This window comes from Aricia agestis, chromosome 12 (genome assembly GCF_905147365.1).
Source record: "Aricia agestis chromosome 12, ilAriAges1.1, whole genome shotgun sequence".
In the NCBI taxonomy this organism is placed as follows: domain Eukaryota; kingdom Metazoa; phylum Arthropoda; class Insecta; order Lepidoptera; family Lycaenidae; genus Aricia; species Aricia agestis.
The window spans coordinates 8502239-8516024 of record NC_056417.1 but is presented as its reverse complement, the minus strand read 5'-3'; the positions used below and the strand labels follow the sequence as shown (position 1 = coordinate 8516024).

The window sequence follows — 13786 nt, the reverse complement described above, 5'->3', positions numbered from 1 at the left end:
AATAAACAAGCTAACCAAACGCATATCTGTGAAAACTGACAACTTAACAATTTTTTCGCCTATGTTTTTCGATCTGTCATACACTACACCAACTGGACATGTGTTTTATGAAGTTAAAACTCGAATATTGGGCGTTCAGAAGATAAAAATTGGATTTGCTGTGAATGAGACGAAACACATCTACTTGGAATCGTAAAAAAACGGAATATAGTACAAAAAGTTATTCGAGTCTAAGAATAATAATATTTATGGTAAGAAATTTCGCAAAAAGTAAAAAATTCAATGTGCTACTATTTATTTAGTTTAAGAAATTGTAATTTATGTTAAAAATCAATAAATTTCAGTAAATAGTCGTAATTTTGAATGTTTTACCAAGTTTCGGTTTCGGTTTCGGCCGAAACTGAAAGTAAGGCTGAAAGTTCGGTTTCGGTTTCGGCTGAAAAATCAGTTTCGGTCGGACACTAAAAGAAACTTGACCTATACACACTCGAAAAACTTGAAACTACATTTAGCCTACCTGGTTAAAATTATGCATTTTATATGCTAGCTGTGTTACCTATTGAGTTAATTCTGTGCCTCAAATAATGTATAGCGCTACCGGGATGAAATATAATTTAAAACTTATTTTACAACTATCTGGTAAAAACCTGAAGCTAAATCTAGTTTCAGTGAAAAAGTTTACCTGTGTGCTCTCCTCATTGAAGACTCTATCGTAGACGTAGTGTTTGTCGATGAGTCGCCGCTGCCGTAGCACGTCTCTACGAGTGTCCGATTCTTCCTCCAGTACCAGCATCTAATATTATTTAATGTTTCATTACATAATATTTACAAGATGTTGCCCGCATTTTTCTGTGACATAAACTATCCCTTGTCAAGGGCACAGGGTCCAAAGTTGTTGGTAACTTCTATTATTATTATTATTAACTTTGGCAATGCAAACACTTGTTTACGAGTATTGCTCTTTTGAAAGATAAGTTTGACGTATTCATTCCGATTAAGTAGAATATTGTAATTTTTTCAAAGGATATAGTAGGGTCTAGGGATATACTCAGTTTTGGGCTTTGGCTATCAGACTGCGAACGGCCAGATCAATGCTATTGGGATAAATCCTATAAGAGAAGAGTCAACACTTTACAGAAATCCTGTCTCGGGCTTTCCTTGTTAATACTCCTCCTCTTTTCAAGGTTAGATCGCCACTATATCAGTGTTATAAAACTTGTGACGTCACGGCAAGTAAATTAGAATGAATCTTATATAGTCGGCATAAGGGTCAGAGGTCAATAACGGCGGTAAATAAACAAGAGATAAGCATCACCTTATCGCTGACGACGTGAACCACGCGGGCGCCCTCATCGGCTCGCAGCGGGCGCACGCGCACGGCGACCTACCGTAACAAACATCAAGGTTATGTTAATAGCCATAGAAATATAAATTATATAAATTGAAGTATATAAATCTGATCGCAGATTTGTCAGCACCGTACGCACCGTACGCGTCAAACGCACCGAATACACGAAATGCGGCGCGTACGGTGCGGACGAATGTGCGAGTTTTCACATCATTTTATACAATGAATAATTCTAAAATGCGACGCGTTCGGCGCGTGTGTGCTGAATGCTGATTAAATATTATGTGAGATCACCTTAAAGGTCCCTCTCGACTGAACCATAATGGATAAGAGATGTGAAAGCTGCACAGAAAATGGATCTAGTGAAAGCTGTCTACAGTAAACAATGGACGTGGATCCTGAACAATGAAAGATCCTCTACATGTCCGTTATCTCCTATATTTGTCCATCATGATTCATGGACCAACATAAAGAAAGCCCACGGCATCTATGCCGTGACCATTAACCCTTTCAGATGTGAGATGTGAGACTATGATTGATGTTATAAGATGTAGCTATGTATAATATTTAAGAATAATATTAAAATTGGTCAGTAAAATTTAGAAAAATCGACCAAGTGCGAGTTGGACTCACACGTAGGGTTCCGTACCATTATAGAACAAAAATAGGCAAATTTGTGATTTTTGTATGGTTTGTTTTATTTATTTAATTAAAAAAATTATTATAAATTAATAAAGTATAAATACAATTGAGTATTTTGTGAATATTTCAAGTGCCTATCTATTGCCATCATTGATATCGAGCAAAAAATGCTATAAAAATCACTTTAGTTAGTTATTGCAGTTGTATGGGAGCCTCCCATAAATATTTATTTTGTTTTTTGTTAAATATTTGTTGTTATAGACTTTGATGTCTGTATATATTATATATATATATATATATACAGACATCGAAGTCTTAGTAAGAGGGTCCTGTTTTTACCCTTTGGATACGAAACCCTAAAAAACGTTAAAAACTAATTAGTCAAATATAAAAATTAAGATAGTAATGTACAGTAAATAATAGAGTTTCAGCCACTTGAATGTTTCCAAAAGCCTGCATTGTGATCATATAGGTAATCCTAGTATGGACAAGCAACTTTTATCGTAAAAATATTTGTATCTTTTCAAATGTACCTAACGTTATTCCTACATTATCGAGAACTGTGTAACCATAACGGCCGTTCCCAATATTTGATCTATCTCTGGTTTTGCCCTACTAGAGATAGGAATATATCACAGACATTAGAGACATATATTTTATGTCAATTCAATGTTAGCTGCGATCGGTTGTATGTCAAACCAGAGATAGATTGAATATTGGGAACGGCCGTTAGTCAGCTTCAGGCCCGGATCTAGAGGGGGGCGAGAGGGTGCACGTGCCCCGGGTGGCAAAGATTGAGGGGCGTCCGGAGGCCCTCTGCGCTACCCTGTCAACGTTGTTTCGCAGAATTATATCTGTTGTTAAAAGACTTGGAGGCGTCCCTTGTCACCAGGGACCTCGGCCTGACTTCTCATCATCACCCCTTCAATTCAACTAAGTTTCGTAGAACTCGTTCTGCGGTTATAACCTATGTGACCATGAAAATTACCTATTTTTGCTTGGAGGGCGGCAAATTGGGATTTTGCTCCCCCCTTTTTAAAACGTAGATCCGGGCCTGGTCAGCTTACCTTAATATCTTTATATCCATAGTAACGTAATAATACCCAGCAATTTTTATCGGCTTTTTGTGGTTTACTGATAAATACACCATACAGATATGAAAGTACTTAACTGATGAAATACAGAATACTTCGAGCAGATTGGAGTTTTGCACAAATTACTAGAGGTAGGTTGATACAGTACAAACAATGACAATGTGTTTTGTATCATCAATCATGTGTATTTGTAGTCAGTAGCTATGTTGCTCATTTCGGAGGCCAAAATCCACTTTGGGTCGCTGAGCCAGCGGAGTTAGTTAGTTATAGTTATCTTACTATTTGTTTGTTGCGGTCCGTGATATTTTAAACTCCTTCAAGTTTAAAAGTGTAAGTCGAAAAATTTTAAGGTAATATAACTTTATTATTTATTCAGTTAAATCAACCTCTTCAGAAAAATTATTCATAATAATGTGAAAACTAGGAATACTAAAAACTAAAACATTTAACATAATATATTAAAAGTATGTGGTAAATGATGTGGATATCACAATCAATTGTATGTAGGCAGTGACGGATTAACCCTTAATCAAATTAAGCAATTGCCTAGCATCACGTCTGAGGGGGCACCAAAAGAAGGACAAAAAACATCCGTCCTTAGGGCATCACGTCCCTCTGTCACGTCACCAAAAACCACACAAAAAAACTAATGTTTTTAGGTGGTAAAAGTATAAAGACCGATTGTAGTTAACATACGGATAGGGGGGGGGACGACGACGACACATGCATTGATTGCTTAGGGCATCAAGTAGTCTTAAGAGGATACAACAGGGGCGAGAGAAATTGAAAATAGGTATTTGAAAATGTATTGCTGTCTCACCAATCTCAAGTCTCCCACCGCAGAGCGCGATAGAGACAACACGACAAAAGTTCTAATAAAAGAACAGAAAATCTTCGATTCGTTGTCCGCTGATTCCTTCTCCAAAACTTAACCGAATTAAGTAATTTTTTCATTAAGATTTAAAGCAAGGCTTGAGCTGTGTTTCTATGTTTTATTTTTTTTGTATATTCTAGCCAGTTTTGTTTTGTGGGTGTTTGAACACAGAGGAAAATCTGGCCATTTTTTTGGGTTTTTGGACGTTCTTATCTTTTTTAATAATTAAATTCTGAAAAAAAAGAAAACATAGGGACATGCTAATAGTGGCCATAGATATTCAGGAAAAAAAATCATAACTCTACCGGTATTATCCAGGGAGGAAACAGGGGACAGCGTTTGTATGGAAAAACGGCGGTGTGGAATCCTCTTAATCCGTCACTGTATGTAGGCTATAGCTATGTAGGGATATCTCTATCCGGATAGAGTGAATACTGACTGAAATGTATTTTATTGTGATATTGTTTTTAGGGTTCCGTACCCAGGACCCTATTACTAAGACTTCGATGTCTGTCCGTCTTTTTTTATGAAATAAGGGGGCAAACGAGCAAATGGGTCGCCTGATGGAAAGCAACTACCGTCGCCCATGGACACTCGCAACATCAGAAGAGCTGCAGGTGCGTCTGTATGTCATGTTCTGCTGTATAAGGCTGTATCTCAAGAATCGCTATAGCTAGACTTCTGAAGTTTTCACAGATTGTGTATATCTGTTGCCGCTATAACAAATACTAAAAATAAAATAAAGTTAATATTTAACTGGGGCTCTCATACAAGAAACGTGATTTTTTGGTCTTTTTTGCTCGTAATCAATAATGGTAACAGTTAGGCAATTGAAATTTTCATAAAATCCTTAATTATATTTGTACTTTACTAATTAATAATAAAATTAAATACAAAAATACAATTTTTTGTCTACTTTCACTCTATACCGGTACAGAACCGTTCGTGCGCGAGTCCGACTCGCACTTGGCCGATTTTTTTATCCAAATAAACAAATAAAAATTTTGAAATCTTGGGACAGACCGTGAAGTAAAAGGTTAAGACGATCATCCGTAATACCAGATGAGCTACAAGTGCGTTTTTAACCGTTCATTTTGGATTCTGCAAAACATATAGGTACTTACTTATTTAAAGTTTTGTCCTAAATCATAATGCACTTAAAATTTCAATACTTACCTACTTATTTTACCTTACTAATTATTTAGGTAACTCAAGGCTCAAATAAAAGTAGTAGGTAATTGTATTACTTACCATTAACTTTTCTTCGCTAACAGATTTTCCGTATATACTTTGCGTCATTTTGCCACCAAACTTTTACGAACACCGCTATATACTATTTCAAACTTTCAAACACTTTTGTGCACGCTAAACACCACCCTCTACTTCAGTATACTCTCTTTAATCGGTGCACATTGTATTATTTAAGTACTTTTAGTTTCTGTGGTATGTGCAACGTCGTCATTTTATGAAGCGTCTGAACCTCAATGACTACGCCACACCACGTCTTGCCATGAACTGAACCGTGGTCAAAATATAGCCTTCGCTTTGGGCGTCGCTGGGGTAACCGTTAATGACCACAAATGAATATTTCATGCGCCGTCACCTCAAGTTTCAGCCACCGGTCTCTTAAATTCATTTATAAACACTGGAACATTCGTTAACGTAAACGCCTTGACATTATAACAAATTGACCAACTGCTGCATACTGCAGACTCATCATTCAAACTCGAGTCGAGGATATGGGACATTACGAGGAATTATGTTCTTTCAATGGAGCCATTAAAAACGAATTATAGCGATAGGGTAAAAGCGTTTATTTAAACTGTTGTAGGTTCATTTTTCGCAAATTTTTACAAAAGCCATATTAGTAGATCATACTAATAATAGGCTACTTATAAAGACAAGTTTTAATAGCAACAAGAAAGGGAAACTTCTAGAAAACAGTATCCAGAGCTTTTATATTTTATAGAGAAGACTACTACCTAGGGGTACCTAGCAGAGACTGCATTATAGTGTATAGACACATTAATTTAGTCTTGTACATGTAAATAAAAGAGAAAACATAGTATTTAAAAATATATTTAAATAAAATTATACACAGTAATAAAATATTTGCATATGGTAGGTGTGTCTTAAAGTTGACTTAAAATATCAAACCGTGCCGGGAGCGAGCAATTTGACACCTCTATCAAATAACTTGAACAAATATTGTAATGGCTTCTGTTGCATAACATACATGTTATCAGTCTCAAATCGTAGCCCAGGTCTTTTAATTGTCAAGTGTCCTGAGACGTCGGCACTCAGACCAGAGGTAAGGCTCTCCATTTCAACCACAATCTGAGATTTATGAGATAATAGATTCGCCATCGTCTCTGTAACATCATGACTGGCGGCTACATTGCAATGGATTATTAAAAAAGAACTGTGAGGTTGAACTAATTTGATAATTTCTTCAGATATTCTATTAACTTCTTTCAACTTCATTTGTGCATCAAATAAATGAGACAATCCATCAACGATTATGTTGACCGAATCATATTTTTCTCTTAAACTTTCAAACCTTTTTTTAATGTTGTTAATTATACTTTCTTTGAAACTATTCTCATTTATCAACACATTTTCAGCTATTTCTTGACCCACATCATAGAAATTTATTAAGCCCGAATCCACCGCTTTTTGTAAATTGTAGTTCATTTTTAATCCAACATTGTGATAATGTTTTAAGGTGTTGTGAGTTGTAATAATAAGAAGAGCACTCTTGTTTTTAATACAATTGCCAATGACACAACTTGTAATAAACGCACTATCACAGCCTTTTAGTTCCTTTACTAATATGATCTTGCCCGTTTCACCAAGTTTGTCCAGTTCCAGATTTGTAATTATATCCGAAGACATACTGACGACACTTAAAAAGAATAGTTATTAAAGATTTTTAATAATAGAGCATATATTATTATAACAATAGTCCTATGTTATTGTTCTTTTCAATTATAGGTTATAATATCTTAAGAACTAAAAATAAAGACCTTCATATTGTTACCAACATACAAAGTCATAAAAATAATTTGAAATAATATTACTTACATGCACGAAATAATAAAGTGTTCAATGTATTATTAATTTACTATAAAAATATTGATCCACTTTCAAGTAAGTTCAATTTTTAAAGAAATTATACATTTCTATGACTCATATCACACAATATTATGTTTGAAGATTGTTCAACTCCTTCAAAAGTATTTTTATTGGATATAATATATGTAATCTAGATAGTATTTCTTTTATTAAAATATCGAATCCCAGAACTAGTAAACACGTTTATTTGACAGAAAACAGCTGTAGCTGATGCTGTCAATGTCAGTTTTGCCACTTGTGTCACACGTCAGTTTATTTTTTTAGTGCGAAAGAAATAATTAGAAAAGTCATTGTAGTGATAAGAAAAAAAGTATGATAAGAAATGATATTTACCAATCAAGGTTAGAACAAGAACGTCTTTTGGGAAGTGGGAACTAGTTTTTGAAGTGAAGGTTTAAAAATGCTTTAGTTTTAAAGTTAATTCAGCAATATTGTGCCATAATTCCCGAGTGTTTATCGTGGTGGTGTCGAATTACATAATTAATATCACAAATCCTTACTATTTTAGCATAGTTTTTTGAAGGAAGAAAGTAGAAGATTTCAGAATGGACCCCGGGAAAGAAGTAAGAGTTTCGCAGTGGTATTTTGGAGGCCTAGCTTCAGCTGGTGCAGCATGTATTACCCATCCTCTAGATCTACTCAAAGTTCAAATGCAGACTCAAAAAGGAAAGAACATATCCATGTTTCAACTAACAGGAATAGTGTTGAGAAATCAAGGTTAGAGAGATTCAGATTGTAACCCTTGTTTGCTTGTAAACTTTCAGTAATTGTAATATAAATATCTGTATCAACTAAAATATTTTTTTCTAAATACTGTAGACCAGCATTTTTATACAATAATTTCCAGTTCTACATAATGCTAGTGACTATTACTTATTATGATTTTGTTTTAGGATTAATGGGTCTGTATAATGGAATATCCGCATCTCTTTTGCGACAACTTACATATTCCACTGCTAGATTTGGAATTTATGAAGCTGCTAAACAGAGACTGGCTCCCAAAGATGTATGTATTGTTTTTTGTTGTTAAGTACTGCTAAATTATTGGACAGCTGCATTTTTTAAATTTAAACTTATTCTACAAAAACTTAGATAATGAAATAATATGCATTCGCAAAGAATTTTTTTTTAAACTTTAATTTAGTGTTTATGCAGTAGTATGAAATTTAATCACAAAATTAAACAAGATAAAAGTTATCTTGATATAATTATGTAAACATACTTAAAATAACATAACATTTAATATAAATAACATGATAACCAAACAAATGATGGACTGTTCATATCTAATATGAGATTATTTTTAGGGAAAAGCAATACCATTCTACATGTCAGCGTTTCTGGCTGGATTGGGTGGGGCTGCTGGTGGATTTGTAGGAAACCCTGCAGACTTGGTCAATGTGCGAATGCAAAATGATGTTAAATTGCCACCAGAGCAACGAAGAAAGTATGCCTATTAATAATAATTATTATGTTAATAATTATAATAAGTGTTTACAGCCTAGCAAATGTATTTACTGGAATTCAAAACATTAATATATTAATATTATGTAACCTGAGTAGTTAACCTAACTGTTATATTTTCTAAGTCACCTTCTTTAATAAAAAACTGAAATATATAATATAAAACTAAGAAAAAGGGGATATTAATACAGACATTGCATATTATTTGTAGCTTAATATAATATTCTGGGTAATAGGCAAGTGCCCCAGCAGCGTTACAAGTTTCCCCATACAAAAGTGAAAAAAAAAATTTGGTCTTTCAGCACTGCCACTTTCACAGTGAACTCTACAAGGAACATGTACACACCCTAAAGTAATATCACTTAGTTTTGTTACACTCTGTATATCTATTACTTACCCAGAATATTATATTAAGCTACAAATAATATGCAACATCTGTATTAATAGTCCCTTTTTCTTAGTTTTATATTATATATTCCAGTTTTTTAATAGTATAAAATTTATTAGCCTTTATAGAAATAACCCAAGACTCATACAACAAGCATTTTCTATCAGTATTAACATAATTTATCATTGTTACTCATAGCTTCTATGATAGTATTTATTCATACAATTATCCTTAATTACGTTTTCCTTTTCAGCTACAAGAACGCGGTGCACGGCCTATATCGCGTGCTAGCGGAAGAAGGGGTGATGAGATTATGGGCTGGGGCGTCCATGACATGTAGCCGAGCTGTCCTTATGACCATAGGCCAGCTCTCGTTCTACGACCAAATAAAAGCACTACTGCTGGCATCCCCACATTTCGGCGACAACGTCATCACACATGTGACGTCTAGTTTGCTGGCCGTAAGTTTTATGGATTTTTTTACGATTTGGCTGAGAGATGTTGACCTTCATATTCTTGCCAAATTCTAGATGCATGTAAATTATTATAACCTTGAGTAAGTATTATATTTTTGTTATGTTTACTGCAATTTTAAAACAGTTATGAAAAGGAAGATGGCTATTGCCCTTAATTAATTTTGTTAATTTAATTAGGGGCATTAATAAATTAGCGGCCTAACTGCCCTTTGTTGAAAGCAAGAAAGAGCACTTAGGTCCAATTTCATCAACAACTTTTTAAACTTTCGCGTTGCATTATAATTAAACTTTTTAATCGGGACTTAACGCGACTTATTTAAGTAGCATTACTACTTAAATAAGTCGCGTTAAGTCCCGATTAAAAAGTTTAATTCATCAACAACTGTTAAAGTTAATGCTCGAATTAGTATCATGTTTCCTCTTTAATTTTTCATATGAATGAAAGAGAAAACATGACATTTTAACAAACTGTTAACACTTGTTGGTGATATTGGGCCTTAAGATATAAAAAAGTTTACTAAGGACTAAGGAGTTTTTACTCTCCTTTTTTATTTCAGGGCGCTATTGCTACGACTCTCACTCAACCTGTCGACGTGTTGAAGACGAGGGCCATGAATGCTAAGCCAGGCGAAGTGAAGAGTATTCTCTCGCTGGTCGCTAGCACCGCCAGGGAGGGACCCCTCGCCTTCTTCAAAGGTTACATTCCAGCGTTCGTGAGGCTCGCCCCGCATACCATCCTTACATTTGTATTCTTAGAACAACTCCGAATGAATTTTGGCATAATCAAAGTACATCTATAGGATGTATTGCACAAATGATAGGTCAAATTTTAGCTCCGGGTGGTGTGTATAGTCAAATGATTAGTCTTGAGACTTCAAATTTCCGTAACTTCTAACCTAGATTAGGTTTTTGTGACTTTATTTTGCTATAAATATTTACATATTTTTTAATCTTTACAAGAACAAAGTATTTATTATGAATGACATTATCTGATATTGCAGTAGAAAATGGGCTTTTAGTTTTGCGTCTTAAACTAACATTCTTTTTGTTTGCAATTATTATTAACAATCGACAATTGTGATATAAATTAACATTAACTCTATTAATTCCATTAATGAAATACCAATGTGTAGGTATATAAAATGTACCATTTAGGTTATGGTATTTATAAAAAAGAAATTAAATTTCTTTTAGGTTTTGTGCAAACGTGCGACTACTGGCTGTCCTTTGGCGCCCTTTGGCGACACGACTTTGATAATTTATAGGGTTCTGTACCCAAAGGGTAAAAACGAGACACTATTACTAAGACTTCGATGTCTGTCTGTCCGTCTGTCAGCAGGCTGTATCTCAAGAACCGCTATAGCTAGATTTCTGAAATTTTCACAGATTGTGTATATCTGTAGCCACTATAACAACAAATACTAAAAACAAAATAAATTATGCTTGGGCTTCCATACAAAAAACAAACACATTTTTTTACCTAATTTTGTTTTATAATGGTACGTAACCCTTCGTGCTCGAGTCCAACTCGCACTCGGCCCTTTAAAATAAAGGGTCCGGTGGTAACTAAATAGCAGGTGTGGTTAGTTGCAGCTTAACATATTTTAACAAAAAGCAGCAGCATCACAACTTCTATCGGTCACTCGTTTGCACAGAGCTTTAATATTTTATCGTTTATTTCAAAGTGATTATAATCTTTAACACAAAGTATATAGCAGAAAAGTGTCAAACACAACTATTACTATCCGTTCCATTTAACATAAGTATTTAAAAGTAATCTCGTTGCCAAATCCAAAAATATCTTTTTCACTGACTTTACAACTGTACCAGTCTATTAACTTGTTGCAATTCCAAAGTACACATTTTATAGGGTACAATATTTTTATACTTGACATTTTTGTAGTATGGATAAAGATGATAACTTTATACTTACATAGATGACGCTGTTAAAAAGGACAAAGTGTTGTTTTGGTTCCCAATATTTTATTCCATACTTTTTTCTTTCCTCATATACAAAATTACTTTCTAGACGACATTCCGGAGGATCTGACATTTATTTTTTGTATTTGAACGAATGTTTTTATAAAGAAAAAGAAATGAAGAGTTGTTGGTTACGAAAACAAATATATATTAGAAAATTGAGGAACGAAAATATTGTTCACAAATAAACTTAAGGCAAAGGCTCTAATTTCTAATTATAATTAATAAAGTGTGTTATTTTTGAGATTATAGGTCGTAAGTTCTTTGCCTAAATATTGGTGCATTCCAAATAACTCTTCGTAAACACTTTTATTAACACGCACATGTTTTAGTTGATTTTAAAGGGAGACGATATTTTGTATTTTCTTTTAGCCATTATTTAATATTACATTTAATTTATTCTGTTGGGTATTTGACTGAATGGGTGAAAAGGTTCTAAACTTTTTTGTTCTTAATACTTACAGGTTGATATGTTTACCATTAGTGCAAGCAACGCGCATACGGGAGTCAAAATCGTCCCTATCAATTACCATTTCATATTTTGGATGAAATAATAAAAAAATCTCTATCTGTTAATCAGCAACCGATATCGTACAGTTTCCGCCTGTCGCATAACTGTCGCGAGATGCAAAATGCCGGAATGTAAATGTGGAAGGCAGAGACAAATCTGTCGCCCGTACGCGCAATGCTCATTTCCAAATGCATTAAATGCCAAGTTGTTGCTACATAGATTATTATAAATGTTATGCACATGTTAATATACAGTGAATATTTATTTAGTCATGTATTGGTTGTGTGTTATATTGGTGTTATTAAAGTGTTATAGACGTGGTTACATGATGTTTTCATTACTTGTTTCTTCTTTAAATCATAAAGACAGTGAGACATCAGGCATTTTAAAACATAAGAAAATTATTTGTTCTATAAAACGTTTGCAAGTAATAAAAGAAATAAACTTGCTTAGTAAGATTAACGTCGACTAAAGTTGCACATTCATCAGCGAGGTACGCGCCGAACACGTCGAACGCACCGCATAGTACACGAAATGCGGCGCGTACGCGGTACGGTGCGGACGAATAGGTACGTGCGAGGTTTCACATCATTCCATACAACGAATTCAAAAAAGTAAAATGCGGCCCGTTCGGCGCGTGCGTGCTGATAAATGTGCGATCACCTTAATACTTCGATCACAGTTTCCAGGAAATGCTATTGTATTCTATTGTTGTCGCAATCACCGGTGCTCTTATGGGGCTTGAAGAATTAAGAAAGAATTTTAAAATTTAATTATGTTTGAATTAGAGATGTGCCGACTCTCTGTCTGTCGGTAAAGCCGACTATCCGGCCACTTTTGTAGTCGGCGAATAGTCGGCAAAAAGCGCCGACTAATCGGCTTTTTATTTTTTCATTTTTGTTATTATTGCAATTACATTAAAGAAAAACCTTGATTATTTATAATGTGTTCATGTCACACTTAATCAGCCTTACACATTTTAAAATTAAATGAAGTGTTTCTGAAATTACTTGCTAGTAAAGAAATATTTTTTTAAATATTTTTAACAACAAATTAAGTATGTATTATTATATAAAAATTGCACGTACATTGAATATTTTCTGATAACCATCAACTGTATCATATAAACAAAAAAAAGTAACGTACGCGTAAGTAAACATGACACGATTGGACACCTTCGCAGGCGGCGTGCCGCGTGTGTGACTTACCCGCGATTCGCGAATCAGGAGTAAAAAAAGCGTTACGGAAACTTCCGAAACCATGATCGGCTTGGCCGATTAGTCGGCTTCTTTGCAGCCGACTAATCGGCTAGTCGGCCAAAGTCATGATCGGCACATCTCTAGTTTAAATGCATGAATTGCATGAGTAAGTCGAAGTTCAAGGTCTTATATTTTAAAGCGACTTTCTCGTACCAAAAACGTAAACATACAAGTATCAAGATTAATTATGTCATAAAATATCAAGTATCAAGGCCGGCCATCAATTACGAGCGTGTCGCGGAGTAATTATTTATTATGAGTTTAGCTATTTTTTTACAACGGAAGTAGTCTTATAAACCATTTCAGCTGCGTGGCTTATAAAATTAACGAGAGCTACAAATAAATGGTTTATTTTGCTGAATTTGACGTCTGTAAATATTTTCTATCTCTAACTATTCGTTAGGTATAGTGAGGTATACTTAGACCGTGCAAAACTTTAAGGTCACTCGTCAAACCTAGGCTGTATATTTTATGGTATAGATGGTAGATTATTAGCCATAAGAAAAGACGGCGCTTAAGGGTCAGCGCAGACAGAAAGGAAAGCAGCGGAGAGGATTTTATTAACGCACTTGAAAATAAACTTTAAAATTATTACACTAAAGTGCGTTAATGCTT

The 13786-nt window shown here is 34.4% G+C and overlaps 3 protein-coding genes across 5 annotated transcripts in view; 1 reads left to right on the top strand and 2 right to left on the bottom strand.

Annotated features, from left to right (window-relative positions):
- Positions 1-13786, bottom strand: part of LOC121732605 (kinesin-like protein KIF19) — a 46262-nt gene that overhangs the window by 24266 nt on the left and 8210 nt on the right. Inside the window, exons 1-3 of one of the 2 annotated variants that reach the window (XM_042122543.1) lie at positions 5210-5756; positions 1316-1384; positions 683-793 (exon numbers count right to left, since the gene is read on the bottom strand). In XM_042122543.1, the coding sequence (XP_041978477.1) occupies positions 683-793; positions 1316-1384; positions 5210-5257 (228 nt within the window). In that variant the 5' untranslated portion in view covers positions 5258-5756. Of the gene's footprint in view, positions 1-682; positions 794-1315; positions 1385-5209; positions 5757-13786 lie in introns of those variants that run through there. The other variant, XM_042122544.1, reaches the window with a different exon arrangement.
- LOC121732609 lies at positions 6032-7109 on the bottom strand. The gene is made up of 2 exons (XM_042122552.1): positions 7043-7109; positions 6032-6863 (listed from the first exon to the last, which is right to left on the bottom strand). The coding sequence occupies exon 2, from the start codon at positions 6851-6853 to the stop codon at positions 6110-6112; it is 744 nt and encodes a 247-aa protein (XP_041978486.1). The 5' UTR covers positions 6854-6863; positions 7043-7109; the 3' UTR covers positions 6032-6109.
- Positions 7390-10724, top strand: LOC121732608 (mitochondrial dicarboxylate carrier). Of its 2 annotated transcripts, XM_042122551.1 has the most exons (6): positions 7392-7485; positions 7602-7810; positions 7987-8099; positions 8401-8540; positions 9199-9406; positions 9979-10724. In XM_042122551.1, the coding sequence occupies exons 2-6, from the start codon at positions 7639-7641 to the stop codon at positions 10219-10221; spliced, it is 876 nt and encodes a 291-aa protein (XP_041978485.1). In that variant the 5' UTR covers positions 7392-7485; positions 7602-7638; the 3' UTR covers positions 10222-10724. The 2 variants fall into 2 exon arrangements, with proteins under 2 accessions (XP_041978484.1, XP_041978485.1); XM_042122550.1 differs by having other exon boundaries at positions 7390-7810.